The sequence below is a fragment of the Polypterus senegalus genome, chromosome 5 (genome assembly GCF_016835505.1).
Source record: "Polypterus senegalus isolate Bchr_013 chromosome 5, ASM1683550v1, whole genome shotgun sequence".
Taxonomy (NCBI): Eukaryota; Metazoa; Chordata; class Cladistia; order Polypteriformes; family Polypteridae; genus Polypterus; species Polypterus senegalus.
The window spans coordinates 155,738,500-155,754,005 of NC_053158.1; the positions used below are offsets into that span (position 1 = coordinate 155,738,500).

Sequence of the window (15,506 nt, forward strand, 5' to 3'; positions counted from 1 at the left end):
TGTGTTTCACTAGAAGCCTGAATTGATGACAATAGTTAAGAAGAAACAAAATGCACAACAAGCAAAGAGAGGTGACCAAGGAGGTGTTTACTAAACCCTTTCAACCCGGCAGGCAATCTGAAAGTTTGGTATGACGGCCCACCATTCTATCGTCATAACCCTGCTGGGCTGAAAAATGTCCTATGTATATCTGTTAAACTATGCTGTTACACTACTCTACTCTCTAAATCTTCCAGTCCGCTGCCGTAGACATATTTTTGAAAGGCTGGTACACCTCATTGCCATCATCATTACCCGGCTGGCCAGAATATCAGCCTTTGCTATGTTAGACTATACTCATTATTTACCACCGTCTAGTTACGCTATTGCTCTACTTAAGCAAGTTACGTTACTGTTTTTTAGCTGCAGATCAGTTTTATTTTTCTTACAGAAAGAAAGCGGAAAAGTATTTTAGCATGGGAGCAACTCAAAACAATAGTTTGTGCAGAAACTTACAAGCACACAAAGTGAGCTTTTATTCCTCCCTGAGTTCCCCTTAGGACATCTGTGTTACGGTGAAGCAAGATCCCCCCCGCGGGAAGGGGAGATGTGAGACGATTTATCAAAATGCACTGAAAACCACGTGTAGTGTTCTTATGAATTGCTTCTGTCACTAAAAACTGTCTTGAAGCATATTACTCAAAGGTAGAGTTTTTGTGTTAGGTCCTTATGAAGGACGATAGAAAATGATAGAAACTGCGAGACTGTAGCTTGCTCTGTAGTAACAATCTATTATAACATTATGGCTTATCATCAATTAATCAAAATTTTTGGTTTTAAAAATTGTTGAAAATTGATGGTGAGGTTAGGGTTATAGTGCCAAAATGCTGGGAAGGGCAGGGTTCAAAGAGTTAAAAAACTTCAACTGTTCTATCCACAAAAACACCAGATGTCAAATCTCTCTATATATAAAATCCAACTTCTGTCTGTCTGTATGTCTGTCCACTTTTCATAAGAGAACTACTTAACGGATTTAGATTTAGGTTATTTTCTATAATTTCCTTGAATATTCCGGTTGATTTTGCGACTTCTCTCAAGTATCATAGTTCACTTACAGCACCAATTTATTCGCGTGAATCTGAGACACAGGCTGTAGGCCAAGAGGAGGAGGAGGCAGGAGTAGGATGCTGGGTGAGGCCTTCCTCACTCACGCGACAGCCTCCATTCGAGTCTACCTCTACCTCTCGCCACATGTTGGAGCGTACCTTGCCTCCGCTTAGCTAGCGATACCTGTGTGTTCAGCAGACATTATCATCTAGAGATTGTTAAAGAGTAAAGTTTGACATTTCTGAGAGGGAGATCACAGCTATGTGTGTTTTAGAGGGTACCTGCTCATTGGCAGAGATATCATAACCACATGCTCTTCTCTCCATGTGGAGGATTCTCTCCCATCAGAGCTGAACACGATGAAATACAGTGCCAATGTTGGAGCGTACCTACCTTCCACTTGGCCAGAGATACCTTGCCAACTTTTTACATTTTTGGCAAAGAGATCACAGCTACATTCTTGACCCTGAGAGCAAAACCAAAAATATTGTATATTATGAAGCCCTCGGATACGAAAGTGATCAACATAAATTCTTCTCAATACAAATTACATTACATTTTAAATTTTTTTTTATTGATTTTTAAAGTTTGTCCTGTTTCACTACTATGTGGGCGGAGCCACGGGGGACAGCTAGTAATATATAATGCAAAAATCAATGTAATCATTAGTGATTCATGTAAACCATTATGAAATGTATTTTAAAATGGGGCTGACACCAAAAACTAAACCTAGAAACTTGCTGCAGCAGAGGAGAGCGACCTCTGACCAAGGTTCATCACGATAACACCAGCGTCCTAGAATCACCAGCCAATACCCAGAGCAGATAGGTGAAGACAGAAGGACCTTGATGGAACTGAATGTCTGTGTCTCCCTCGGTTGTTGTATATTCTTTTAGAAGGTATCCTTTAATATTTAAATCTTCTTATGGGTGAAGCTTAGAGCACTGCTTCATTCTGTGAGATCTTTATTGTTTAATACTAAACACATAATGAACCTGTAATTAAATTAATTAATATTTGGCTCCTGTCTGTTATTGTTTAGTTCTGGTAACACTGTAAAAGGTTCACATACAGTTAGTGTGTTTACATGCACACACATATAATCGGGTTAAGGTGATTAACCTGGTTTCATAAAAATCCATGTTTATATGCGCAAGGAATCTTTTGGGATTTTCCTTCAACATCATTAAACTGACATCACATGTGATGAAGACCATGGAGCGGCTGCTGCTTCACCACCTGAGGCCACAGATCCGCCACGCCCTCGACCCTCTGCAGTTCGCATACCAGGAGAAGGTGGGAGAGGAGGATGCCATCATCTATATGCTACACCGACCCCTCTCCCACTTGGACAGAGGCAGTGGTGCTGTAAGAATTATGTTTCTGGACTTCTCTAGCACCTTCAACACCATCCAACCTCTGCTCCTTAGAGATAAGCTGACTGAGATGGGAGTAGACTCACACCTGGTGGTATGGATCGTGGACTATCTTACAGACAGACCTCAATATGTGCGTCTCAACAACTGCAGGTCTGACATTGTGGTCAGCAACACAGGAGCGCCGCAGGGGACTGTACTTTCTCTGGTTCTGTTCAGCCTATATACATCAGACTTGCAGTACAACTCGGAGTCCTGCCACGTGAAAAAGTTCACTGATGACACTGCTATTGTGGGCTGAATCAGAAGTGGGCAGGAGGAGGAGTATAGGAAGCTAATCAAAGACTTTGTTAAATGGTGCATCTCAAACCACCTACACCTGAACAGTAGCAAAACCAAGGAGCTGGTGGTGGATTTTAGGAGACCCAGGCCCAAAGGGTGCAGACCTATAAATACCTGGGAGTGCAGCTGGATGATAAATTGGACTGGACTGCCAATATTGATACTCTGTGCAAAAGAGGACAGAGCCGACTATACATCCTTAGAGGGCTGGCGTCTTCAACATCTGCAATAAGATGCTGCAGATGTTCTATCAGGTTGTTGTGGTGAGTGCCCTCTTCTATGCGGTGGTGTGCTGGGGAGGCAGCATAAAGAAGAGGGATGCCTGGTGAGGAAGGCAGGCTCTATTGTAGGCATGGAGCCGGACAGTTTGACATCCGTGGCAGAGCAACGGGCGCTGAGAAGGCTCCTGTCAATCATGGAGAATCCACTGCATCTACTGAACAGTGTCATCTCCAGGCAGAGGAGCAGCTTCAGCAACAGACTGCTGTCACTATCCTGCTTCACTGACAGACTGAGGAGATTGTTCCTCCCCCACACTATGTGACTCTTCAATTCCACCCGGGGAGATAAACGTTAACACAACACAAGACTATAGACTGTTATACCTGCCTCACACTCTCCACATTGTATTTTTTAACTTGCACTGCTTTTTTTTATTGCTCTTCAATTAATATTGTTTTTATCAGTATGCTGCTGCTGGAGTATGTGAATTTCCCCTTGGGATTAATAAAGTATCTATCTATCTATCTATCTATCTATCTATCTATCTATTAAACAACACAAAAAACATTAAACGTCTTCATTGGCCACTGTGAATTCAAAAATAAGCATGATGCCTGTGATAGTTTTCTTGTAATTTATCAATTTGTTTAGTCAAATTGATGCTTTATAAGTCTCTGCTTCTGAAAAGAGCAGACTCTTTTCTGCTTGGAGATGCAATTGAGCCCTGCAAAGGCCCCGGTACGTGTGCTTCTTGCCTTACACCCAGTGCTGCTAGAATAAAAATAATGCAGGTATTTTCACTTCAGTAAGGTATGCTTCAGGTTTAGTGCTAGTTATTTTGCACCCTAGGCCAAGCTTATTATTGCGGCAACTGACCGTATGGTAGCTAACTCATGCAGGGTTCCCCCCTTATGATCTATGCCCTAGGCGAATTAATTCGCCTTAATGGTGGCACCAGCACTGGTTAGGTTACTCGTTACTTTAAAAAGTAATTGGACTACCTAATGTACATTACTTTAAACATGTTACCCTGACTGCTCTTGAAATTGCGTTGCTCACCTACATTCAACTCATCAACATAAATATTGTGATTACTGAAATATCGACAGATTATTTCAGCCGGGAGAGGAAATAATGTAATTGCCCAAACATTTGCCTCTTGAAATATATTTTGTGGACACTTCTACCTGTGGTAGCTGAAAGTACAGTATATGCAAAACAAATGCATGTGCAGGCTGACAGAGTGCAAAGAACATAAGCAGATTACAAAATCTGTAACAGTAACTAAGTGTTTACATAGCCACATAATTGGGTTATTTGTGGAGAAATCTGCCTCTGTTAACCATATTCTCAGTGGCCAGTAACCTGATTTCTCCAATCAGAAGAAAGATTTACATGGCAGAAATGAAGTTTCTGTGAATAATCAGGTTATTGAAGCACATACGTATAAACATGCTAAGTGATCCAGGCCGGGGCATCTGAGAGGCGTATCTGTGCAAGTGCCTCCATGGCTGTAGAGGTGCCTTGCTGGAATGTTTTATTTAAGTTAAGGGGGACAACAGTTCTTATGGGAGACAACATGAGAAGGCCACTGCTCTGACATGTAAGCAAAATTAAAAGAACTTTTTTTTTTTCCATGACAATACATTTGGGGCCAATATATTTTCATTGTTACTTGCATTGTACAATGTAAGTGTGCCTTACAATTTGTTAGTGTCTTGCAAAAAGTACTGAAGAAACCTCATTTTTAAAATGGTACCAAAAGTTAATGGCAGTTTAAAAAAGCCTTGTGTTCAGCTCTTCATTATTCCACTCTCTGAAGAAATTTGAGACATTCACCCATACTCAATTATCTGGTAGTGATATGAACCAAAATCATGGACCTATAATATACCAGCACCCACCATTGTGTCACCATGTCAATTCATTCATTGCTAAATCTTATTAATCCCAATTCAGAGTCCAGTGGGCTGACGCACTTTATGCAAAGCAAGAACTAACCTTGAAACGTTTGCTTGAGGGCCAATCTATTTATGCACACACACACAGACACACACTTAGTTCTACTAGGCCAGTTACACATCACCAGTCATCGTAACATGTACCAGTATAATGTTAAGAATGTGGAAAGAAACCTGTAGAACCTGAACAAAGAAACAGGCTGACCCTGCCAGTTCCATACAAATGGAGCCAAGGGTGGGGACAACAGCACTAACTAATGTGTTCCAAATTTATATCATAAATGCAAAAATCTAAATTATTGTTGCATATTGTAGATTTAGCTTCTTCCTCATAATGAGTGAACACATTTCAAAATGTTGACTTTCTGTCTTATGTTCTATTCAGGATTAGTTTCTAATGGCATGGGTTCTAGGATCCTAGTAATCCTGAATCAGGATGTGAGGAAAGGAGAAGAAATAACCCACCACCATGTGAAGTGACAGACATCAGAATAAAGGGGCAGTAAATAATTAAGGCAGCAGAAAGAAAAAAAAAACCTGGTATGTTACAAAAACATTTTTACAAGTAACAGAAATGAGTTGAATACGAAATGCCAATTACATGTTAAACTAAAAGAATGATAAAAATGTGATGGTTGCAATGAATGTTTTTTTGTGATAAAGGCTGTTCTTGTCTTATTTGCATTAACATAAGAATGCAGAATACATTCATAAAAAATAACTCATCATTGTCTCATTATAATCAATCAACCAAAACCATATTACAGTTCTTGCATTGAATACAGTTGTTAATAAATCACATGATTTCACTCGATTTCGCTTTCTCAGGACTTTATTCACTAGATGAAAGGAGGAGGCCTACAATTCCAACAAAGAATGAGATAGAATGACAGTTTCTGCCAAGAATAGCAACAAGTTAAATTGCAAACAAGCACTTCCACCTAAGATGACAAAGCAAGGCATAATAAGGAAGGCTTAAAAGTAGAACAAACCCCAGAAAAATAAATGTATTTCTTTAAATATAGATATGAGCCCCAAGCTACCAGATGCCTCTGGGGAGTCTCTTGAACCCGCTACCACCGATAACGTACCCGAGTGATAAGCCAGCGAATGAGGACACAACACACACGTAGCAAGGGGTAGGTGTATAAGTGCTTCAGTGCACAGAGCATTGTTCAAAAGTGCAGTGCATCAAAAGTTTCATCAATAAATATTCCATAAAAAGCAGTGGTACTGGAGGTTAAAATGATTCAAATACATTTTTCCATTAAAACTGAGGTTAAAGCTTCTACAGGCAGGAATCTGTCCTTTACATGGTAGTCCCTGGTGCTTCCCTTGAGCCTGGCATCTCCTCTCCTTATCCTAACTGGACCTTGCAGGAGGAGAATCACGACAATAACCGACAATCATCACATGCGTTTCTTGGGCCCTGGTTCCTCCTGTCCCATGGCTACCAGCAGGGCTCCCCAGTCTGTACCAAGGCTTGGACCCCCATTGTTTATGACTATAATAAGGCTCCCACTCTGAGCTTTGTTAACTCCCATCGCCTTCCTGGAGTTGTGTGGTAAATCGCCTGCACTGCCTGATCACTCCAGCTCCATGAATTGCTCAGCGAGAATGATTCACTTCACCAACCCCAATCATCAGTTGCATGCTCCCTCCAAAGGGGCTGACTTCCTGACTGTACGCCATCTGTTTTTCTCTCACTCACTTACTCATGCACCAGCTCTCTCTCTCCCTTGTCTCCCTGCCTGCTTCTCTCTGTCCTGTCTTTTAACCTCTAGCTCCTTCTCTCTCCTTGTGCCAATCTCTCTTTTCTTGTGCCATCTCATCCTTATATGCTTCCGTGGGAGCAACATCCCAATTACACACCAAAGGAAGCTGTTGAAGCAATTGAGACAGACTGCATCCTCACATGCCTGTGTGTCTCACCCCAATTACTCCCCCAACCCCCCCAAAGCTGTGTGAGTAGGCACACCCACCAAAATCGAGCTGGCCAGTTAATTACCTTATTTATTAATGGATGAGATAGAAGGCTGCTTGATGCTTGTCTTGATCTACACATTTACAAGACAAAAGAAACTGATGCAGAGGTGCGAAGGGATTTAAGGTGGGTGGGGTTTACGAGTATTTTCGTAGGCTTTGGTAATTCTAGTGTTAAAAATCACCCACCTTTTTCTAAGCCACGGACCTGCTATACCACAAGATGCTTATTTCTTCCAATGAGTAAATTCAAGTGAGAGTTTCAGCACAACTCATTCTTATGTGATCTAAGAACAGCAACTAATTATGAGATGACTGTTAGAAATACTAAATAAAGTAAAGGAAGGCTCTAGAACAGGATTGGGCAAAGTCATTCCTGGAGGGCCACAGTGGCTGCAGGCTTTTTTCCAACCCAAATGCTTAATAAGAAGCACTTATTGCTCAAGTAACACTTCTGCTTCATTTAAATTGTATCACTTGTTAAGATTTTGAACCCTTATTGCTTATTTTAGTTTTAAACAGCTGTATTCTTGGTTGTAATTGCTCCTTATTAATAATAAGATGCAAATGGCAAAAGACAGCAGCATTTCTCCATTTAGCTTGGTATCACTTTCACCTGTGTGTATTCATCATGCACTATTTGATTTAATTAAATACTTGGAAGGAAACTAAAGAGAAAAAGTGAAGGACTGAGAATTAGACTTTAAAACATTTGGATGATATCCTTAGAAAGGAAAAAAAAATCTAGGATATTAGAATGATCTTACATGGCAGAGTTAAAGCACTAACAAGCCATGAAGTTAAATTATTGGTAAGGATTGTTTTCTAATTAAAAAACTGGATTGGAACAAAAACCTGCAGCCACTGCAGCATTCCAGGACTGTCTTTGCCCAACCCTGTTCTAGAATGTCTACAAAACTTTAGAATATTAAACGATTGTGACACGAGCAGGCCATTGCGCCCAACAAGCGTGTCCATCCTATTAAGATTGTTCAAAATAACATTAAGTTGAGATTTGATGGTCTCTAAAGTCCTACTTTGTTCCATCCTTCTTTGTAATTTTTTCCATAAGTCTATTAGTTTGAAGAAAAACTTCCTAATATTGATGTGAAATATGCTATTAAATTTCCAGCTGTGTCCCCATGTTTTCCATTGTTACTCTCCGAGTTTCAGTTTTTTGTCCAAGTCCCCAGCTTTGAGGGGTTTGTGCAGCTGTACTTTCTGAAACAGCCTGTTAACTGCAAGATAAATCAATTACATTTTTAAGGAGAGTGCTCTCTGTGCAAAATTCAATTGGTAAGAAGAACTGTTGCATCCTCACAGTTCTAGAACTGAAGGCTACAATCGCATCTCCCTCCCTCTCCATGTGGATTTTAGACATTTTCCTCATATCGACTTGGGATTTATCCCATTTTCTTCCCGCTCTCCAAATACATGCATGTTTTGTTAACTTGCAATTCCAAATTACAACTGTGCGAGTGTCTGTGTACTGTATGTATGTACGTACGTATGTACGTGAAAAGGCTTTAAAATGGACTGGTGCCTCGTCCTGGACAGTTTGCTACTTTGCATTGCACCTAGTGTTGCTAGGGTGGGCTCCAGCACCTGTGACCTTGAAATGGACTAAGTGGATTTCAGAATATACTGTTACGAATTCACGGTCTGACTCTCTAGATTGTTTCTATATTGTTTCCCTTACTCACACAATCACAATCCTGACTACCATCAACTCGCTTTGTGATATCTGTGGTCATCACCCAATGATTATTGTCAGCAAGGTTGTGAAGGAGCAAAATCTGCACACTAAGATTCAGAATTTATCTGTAAAACAGAACATGTTACCAAAGTTCTTACAATTGAATTCTGGAAAATTGGAACAGCGGTCAGGAAAATTGTACTGTTTCATTAGAAAGGGACAATTTAAGGCAGAAATAAGGCTCTGCGAAAAAAAATAAGAATTTAATGGACTGCAAACCAGCAATCCTAGGAAAGACTGTGATCTCACTTCATATAATGGGGTGCTCTATACTGCATATACTCCTATATCCAGTAACTCTGGAAATAAATGAGATTGAAAAATCAAAAATGCAACTTTGTTCTTTATTATTTTATAAAGGTATGTAGCAAACTTACCATTGAGCAGTGGTTGGTTATGTCTATAGGTTGCTGGTAACTGGCTGATACGTTCTAACCGATAGTTTACTATCCTTGCAAAGTGGCCAGTATGGTGAAGGCTTCCCACAGTGATGCTGTCTAAGTAGATGGGCTCAGTGAAATGACTGATGAGAGATCCCTGGATACCGAGGACATTCCATCTGAAAGAAAAGGAAGATAAACCACTGATGGATTTAATGATTTTAGTCTCAGAAAACACATCAGAAAAAAATGACTATTTGTCCGTCTATTGGTAAATCCCTCCTGGACATGCTGACAAATCTGCATTAGCGGCAGCTGGTTAATAAACCCTAAAGGACTGTGCAAGTGTCTCACCAGTGACATCCTTGTCTATAATAATTATAGTTACATTTATTTCTGATATGAAAGCTAAAGAGTTTTTGCATGTGCACTGCTTTTTCGTTTCTTTTTTTGTTTGTTTTTTATTTATTGATACAATGTACAGTATATCTATGAAGTAGTACAGTGGCTTGCAGATTAGCACTCCTACCTCAGATGACAAGGAATGTCTGCGCAGATTGAACATGTTCTCCCTGTTTCAGTTACGGTTTTCTCCCAGTGCACCTGTTTTTCCTCCCATATCCTAACAACAAGTTCATTAGGTTAATTGAAGATTCAAAGTCGGGCAGGTCTTTGTGCCTCTAGCATGTGCTTGCCTTATGCCCGTTATTGCCAAGAGAGACTCTAGTCTCTTGCAACCCTTGGATAAAGCAGTGTATAACATGCTATGTTAGATTAATTTCTGACTGTTCCTGGAGCTGCTACCATTGCTGCACATTTTGTCTCATGGAAAAAAGAAGTAATATCTCCATATCTTTAAAGCATAATTTCTGTTTGTTTGATTTTAGGAACAGCTTTCTTTTGTAAGCCACTGAATTGCAATTTATCACATGGTTCCGGTAACGATTTTTGTAATTTCAACGATTTTAGTAGGAGCTTGGGGCAACATGGAGCCTTCAGTGTGGAATGGTAGTATAACAGTTAACATGTTTACCTTTCATGTTTGGGCTCAACTCCTGTCTATTACACTGAATTTATTCTTTAGTTGGACACTTCTCTCACTGTTTTTGTCAGGGCTGTAAGGCCACCCTGGGCAGGGCCAAATTGTATCTGGTGTTACTTATTATACAGTGCTCAGCATACATCAGTTTTGTTAAGGTTTGTTCCATTTTCTAATAAATCCCATTTTCTAACTTTAGCTTGACTCTCCTCCCTTGTGTGTATATATATATATATATATATATATATATATATATATATATATATATATATATATATATATATATATATATATATACTGCTCAAAAGAATTAAAGGAACACTTTTTAATCAGAGTATAGCATAAAGTCAATGAAACTTATGGGATATTAATCTGGTCAGTTAAGTAGCAGAGGGGTTGTTAATCAGTTTCAGCTGCTGTGGTGTTAATGAAATTAACAACAGATGCACTAGAGGGGCAACAATGAGATGACCCCAAAACAGGAATGGTTTAACAGGTGGAGGCCACTGACATTTTTCCCTCCTCATCTTTTCTGACTGTTTCTTCACTAGTTTTGCATTTGGCTACAGTCAGTGTCACTACTGGTAGCATGAGGCGATACCTGGACCCTACAGAGGTTGCACAGGTAGTCCAACTTCTCCAGGATGGCACATCAATACGTGTCATTGCCAGAAGGTTTGCTGTGTCTCCTGCACAGTCTCAAGGGCATGGAGGAGATTCTAGGAGACAAGCAGTTACTCTAGGAGAGCTGGAGAGGGCCATAGAAGGTCCATAACCCATCAGCAGGACCAGTATCTGCTCCTTTGGGCAAGGAGGAACAGGATGAGCACTGCCAGAGCCCTACAAAATGACCTCCAGCAGGCCACTGGTGTGAATGTCTCTGACCAAACAACCAGAAAGACTTCATGAGGGTGACCCAAGGGCCCCATGTCCTCTAATGAGCCCTGAGCTCACTGCCCAGCAGCATGCAGCTCGATTGGCATTCGCCATAGAATACCAGAATTGGCAGATGCACCACTGGTGCCCTGTGCTTTTTACAGATGAGAGCAGGTTCACCCTGAGCACGTGACAGAAGTGAAAGGGTCTGGAGAAGCCATGGAGAACATTATGCTGCCTGTAACATCATTCAGCATGAGCAGTTTGGTGGTGGGTTAATGATTGTCTGGGGAGGCATATCCATGGAGGGTCACACAGACCGCTACAGGCTTGACAAAGGCACCTTGGCTGCCATTAGGTATCAGGATGAAATCCTTGGACCCATTGTCAGACCCTATGCTGGTACAGTGGCTCCTGGTACACGACAATTCCTGGCCTCATGTGGTGAGAGTATGCAGGCAGTTCCTGGAGGATGAAGGAATTGATACCATTGACTGGCCACCACACTTTCCTGACCTAAATCCAATAGAACACCTCTGGGACATTATGTTTTGGTCCATCCAATGCCACCAGGTTGCACCTCAGACTGTCCAGGAGCTCAGTGATGCCCTGGTCCACATCTGGGAGGAGATCCCCCACAACACCATCTGTCATCTCATTAGAAGCATGCACCGATGTTGTCAGGCATGTATACAAGAACACAGGGGCCATACAAAGTGCTGCGTACAATTCTGAGTTGCTGCAATTAAATTTTGGCAAAATGGACTAGCCTGCCACATCATTTTTTCAGTCTGATTTTTGGGGCGTCTTTGAATTCAGGGCTCTGTAGGTTGATCATTTTCATTTCCATCAAACGATGTGGCATCCTTTCGTTCCTAACACATTACCCAGTCTATATCAGTATAGATATCCAGGAGGATTTCTTTTTCCCATTGAGATCTGATGTGTTTTCAAAGTGTTCCTTTAATTTTTTTGAGCAGTTTATATATATATACTAGCAAAATACCCACGCTTCGAGAAGTAGTGTGTTAAAGAAGTAATGAAAAAGAAAAGGAAACATTTTAAAAATAACGTAACATGATTGACAATGTAATTGTATTGCCACTGTTATGAGTGTTGCTGTCATATATATATATATATATATACACTCACCTAAAGGATTATTAGGAACACCTGTTCAATTTCTCATTAATGCAATTATCTAATCAACCAATCACATGGCAGTTGTTTCAATGCATTTAGGGGTGTGGTCCTGGTCAAGACAATCTCCTGAACTCCAAACTGAATGTCAGAATGGGAAAGAAAGGTGATTTAAGCAATTTTGAGCGTGGCATGTTTGTTGGTGCCAGACGGGCCGGTCTGAGTATTTCACAATCTGCTCAGTTACTGGGATTTTCACGCACAACCATTTTTAGGGTTTACAAAGAATGGTGTGAAAAGGGAAAAACATCCAGTATGCGGCAGTCCTGTGTGTGAAAATGCCTTGTTGATGCTAGAGGTCAGAGGAGAATGGGCCGACTGATTCAAGCTGATAGAAGAGCAACTTTGACTGAAATAACCACTCGTTACAACCGAGGTATGCAGCAAAGCATTTGTGAAGCCACAACACGCACAACCTTAAGGCGGATGGGCTACAACAGCAGAAGACCCCACCGGGTACCACTCATCTCCACTACAAATAGGAAAAAGAGGCTACAATTTGCACAAGCTCACCAAAATTGGACAGTTGAAGACTGGACAAATGTTGCCTGGTCTGATGAGTCTCGATTTCTGTTGAGACATTCAAATGGTAGAGTCAGAATTTGGCGTAAGCAGAATGAGAACATGGATCCATCATGCCTTGTTACCATTGTGCAGGCTGGTGGTGGTGGTGTAATGGTGTGTTTTCTTGGCACACTTTAGGCCCCTTAGTGCCAATTGACCATCGTTTACATGCCACAGGCTACCTGAGCATTGTTTCTGACCATGTCCATCCCTTCATGACCACCATGTACCCATCCTCTGATGGCTACTTCCAGCAGGATAATGCACCATGTCACAAAGCTCGAATCATTTCAAATTGGTTTCTTGAACATGACAATAAGTTCACTGTACTAAAATGGCCCCCATAGTCACCAGATCTCAACCCAATAGAGCATCTTTGGGATGTGGTGGAACGGGAGCTTCGTGCCCGGGATGTGCATCCCACAAATCTACATCAACTGCAAGATGCTATTCTATCAATATGGGCCAACATTTCTAAAGAATGCTTTCAGCACCTTGTTGAATCAATGCCACGTAGAATTAAGGCATTTCTGAAGGCGAAAGGGGGTCAAACACCGTATTAGTATGGTGTTCCTAATAATCTTTTAGGTGAGTGTATATATATATATACACACACACACACATATAAACATATATATAAATATACACATATACACACATATCTACATATATACATATATACACATACATCCAGATATATATACATATATACATATCTACATATATACACACATACATATACAGTACACACATACATCTACACACATACATACACACACATACATACATACATATATATACACACATATATACATACACATATATACACACACACACACACACACACATATACATATATATATCTATACTAATAAAAGGCAAAGCCCTCACTGACTCACTTACTCACTCACTCATCACTAAGTCTCCAACTTCCCGTGTAGGTAGAAGGTTGAAATTTGGCAGGCTTATTCCTTACAAAAGTTAAGCAGGTTTCATTTTGAAATTCTACACGTAATGGTCATAACAGCCGACAACATCCGCTATGTTGAACTTTCTTATTTACGGCCCCATCTTCACGAAATTTGGTAGGCGGCTTCCCTGAGCTAACCGAAACCGATGTATGCGTACTTATTTCGATGGTATGACGCCACTGTCGGCCGCCATATTGAACTTTCCAACGTCACTAATTCTCCAACTTCCCGTGTAGGTAGAAGGCTGAAATTTAGCATGCTCATTCCTTACAGCTTACTTACATAAGTTAAGCAGGTTTCATTTAGAAATTCTACACATAACGGTCAACAATGTCCGCCATGTTGAACTTTCTTATTCATGGCCCCATCTTCACGAAATTTGGTAGGCGGCTTTCCCTGTGCTAACCGAAACCAATGTACGTACTTATTTCGGTGGTATGACGCCACTGTCAGCCGCCATATTGAACTTTTCAACGGTCTTTGTTACTTATGTGCTCATCTTCAAGAAATTTGGTACGCGGGATACCAACGCTAACTGAATCCGACTTACATTTATACGTCCATAGCCTGCAGCTCGGTCACCGTGTGAGGCGGCGTTGAGTCCCCCATCCCAATGCCTCCCACGTTGTTGGCTGGCTGCCTGCCTATATAAGGCCGTCCGTCGCTCCGGTCTCTACATTACCTTCCTTGCTTCGCCACGGGATTCACGTCTCACTGCTGATAACTACAGCCTTTTAATTTAATCCACGGCTTTTCCGCTGTTTTATTGTTTGTTTATTACGATTATAGTTATTGTTTAGGTATTTTAGACTTACTTTACATTGTTCAGGTACCCATTTCCTTTATCATTCCAACCGTACCCCCATTAACATGTCTATCGAGGTGATTACCATTGATCAAAGAACTGTCACTTACCGAGTGGTTTCCATGCCCGGAGATGGCACCTACCTTTTCCATTCTCTGTGTTACATATTGCACAGCCATATCAGGCTCTCTCTTGATATCCGGAGGAACATTGTGTCTTATGTATTGAATGACTGGGACAAGTTCAAGGTGTGGACTGATGACGGTACAGGAGATAATTATACTACACAGGAGCACTAGAAGAGTGAAATGCTTAAGCCCTTCACCTATGGTTCTGCATGTGAGTTGATGGCTGCCACCGAATTGTTCAGTTGTCGCTTTCAAGTGTACCGAAATGGCCAAATATTTTACACCTTTCGACAACTGCCAGTGCCTCTTAAACATCTTAGACTCACAGGTGACGATTTCAGTAGTGGACACTTTGATGTTTATGAATGCTTAAACTCTCAAAAGCTTAATGTGAAGTTATCAATGAAACCGGTTGTATGCTTACACAGCTTGACAGATGTCGAATGTCACTTCAACACAAGTCCTGCAAATACTGTCGTCATTGAAACAAACCATGAAACTCAAACCGATTATGACAGCAGCAATCCAAGCTGTGAGATTTGAGACAAGATTACAGTTCACATGGCCAACTGTACATTGCATGCTCGAGTAAGCTCAGTGCACAGCTTGGTCATATTACAACCGGAGGGCCGAACTCAAAATGTGGTATACAAAGAGATCCTTAACAAATAATTATTGGCATATTTTCCCTCAGTTTAAAAAGGTTTAATTTTCTTCTTAATAAAAATTTTAAGTCAGTACTTTCGCCGCTGCGAAGCGCGGGTATTTTGCTAGTCTACATATACACATATATATATACATATCTACATATATATAT

At 40.8% G+C, this 15,506-nt stretch overlaps 1 protein-coding gene across 1 annotated transcript in view; it reads right to left on the minus strand.

Annotated features, from left to right (window-relative positions):
* adarb2 (adenosine deaminase RNA specific B2 (inactive)) overlaps positions 1–15,506 on the minus strand; it is a 788,873-nt gene that overhangs the window by 28,770 nt on the left and 744,597 nt on the right. The window contains exon 8 of the mRNA XM_039753536.1: positions 9,104–9,285. Within this exon, the coding sequence (XP_039609470.1) occupies positions 9,104–9,285 (182 nt within the window). The remainder of the gene's footprint in view (positions 1–9,103; positions 9,286–15,506) is intronic.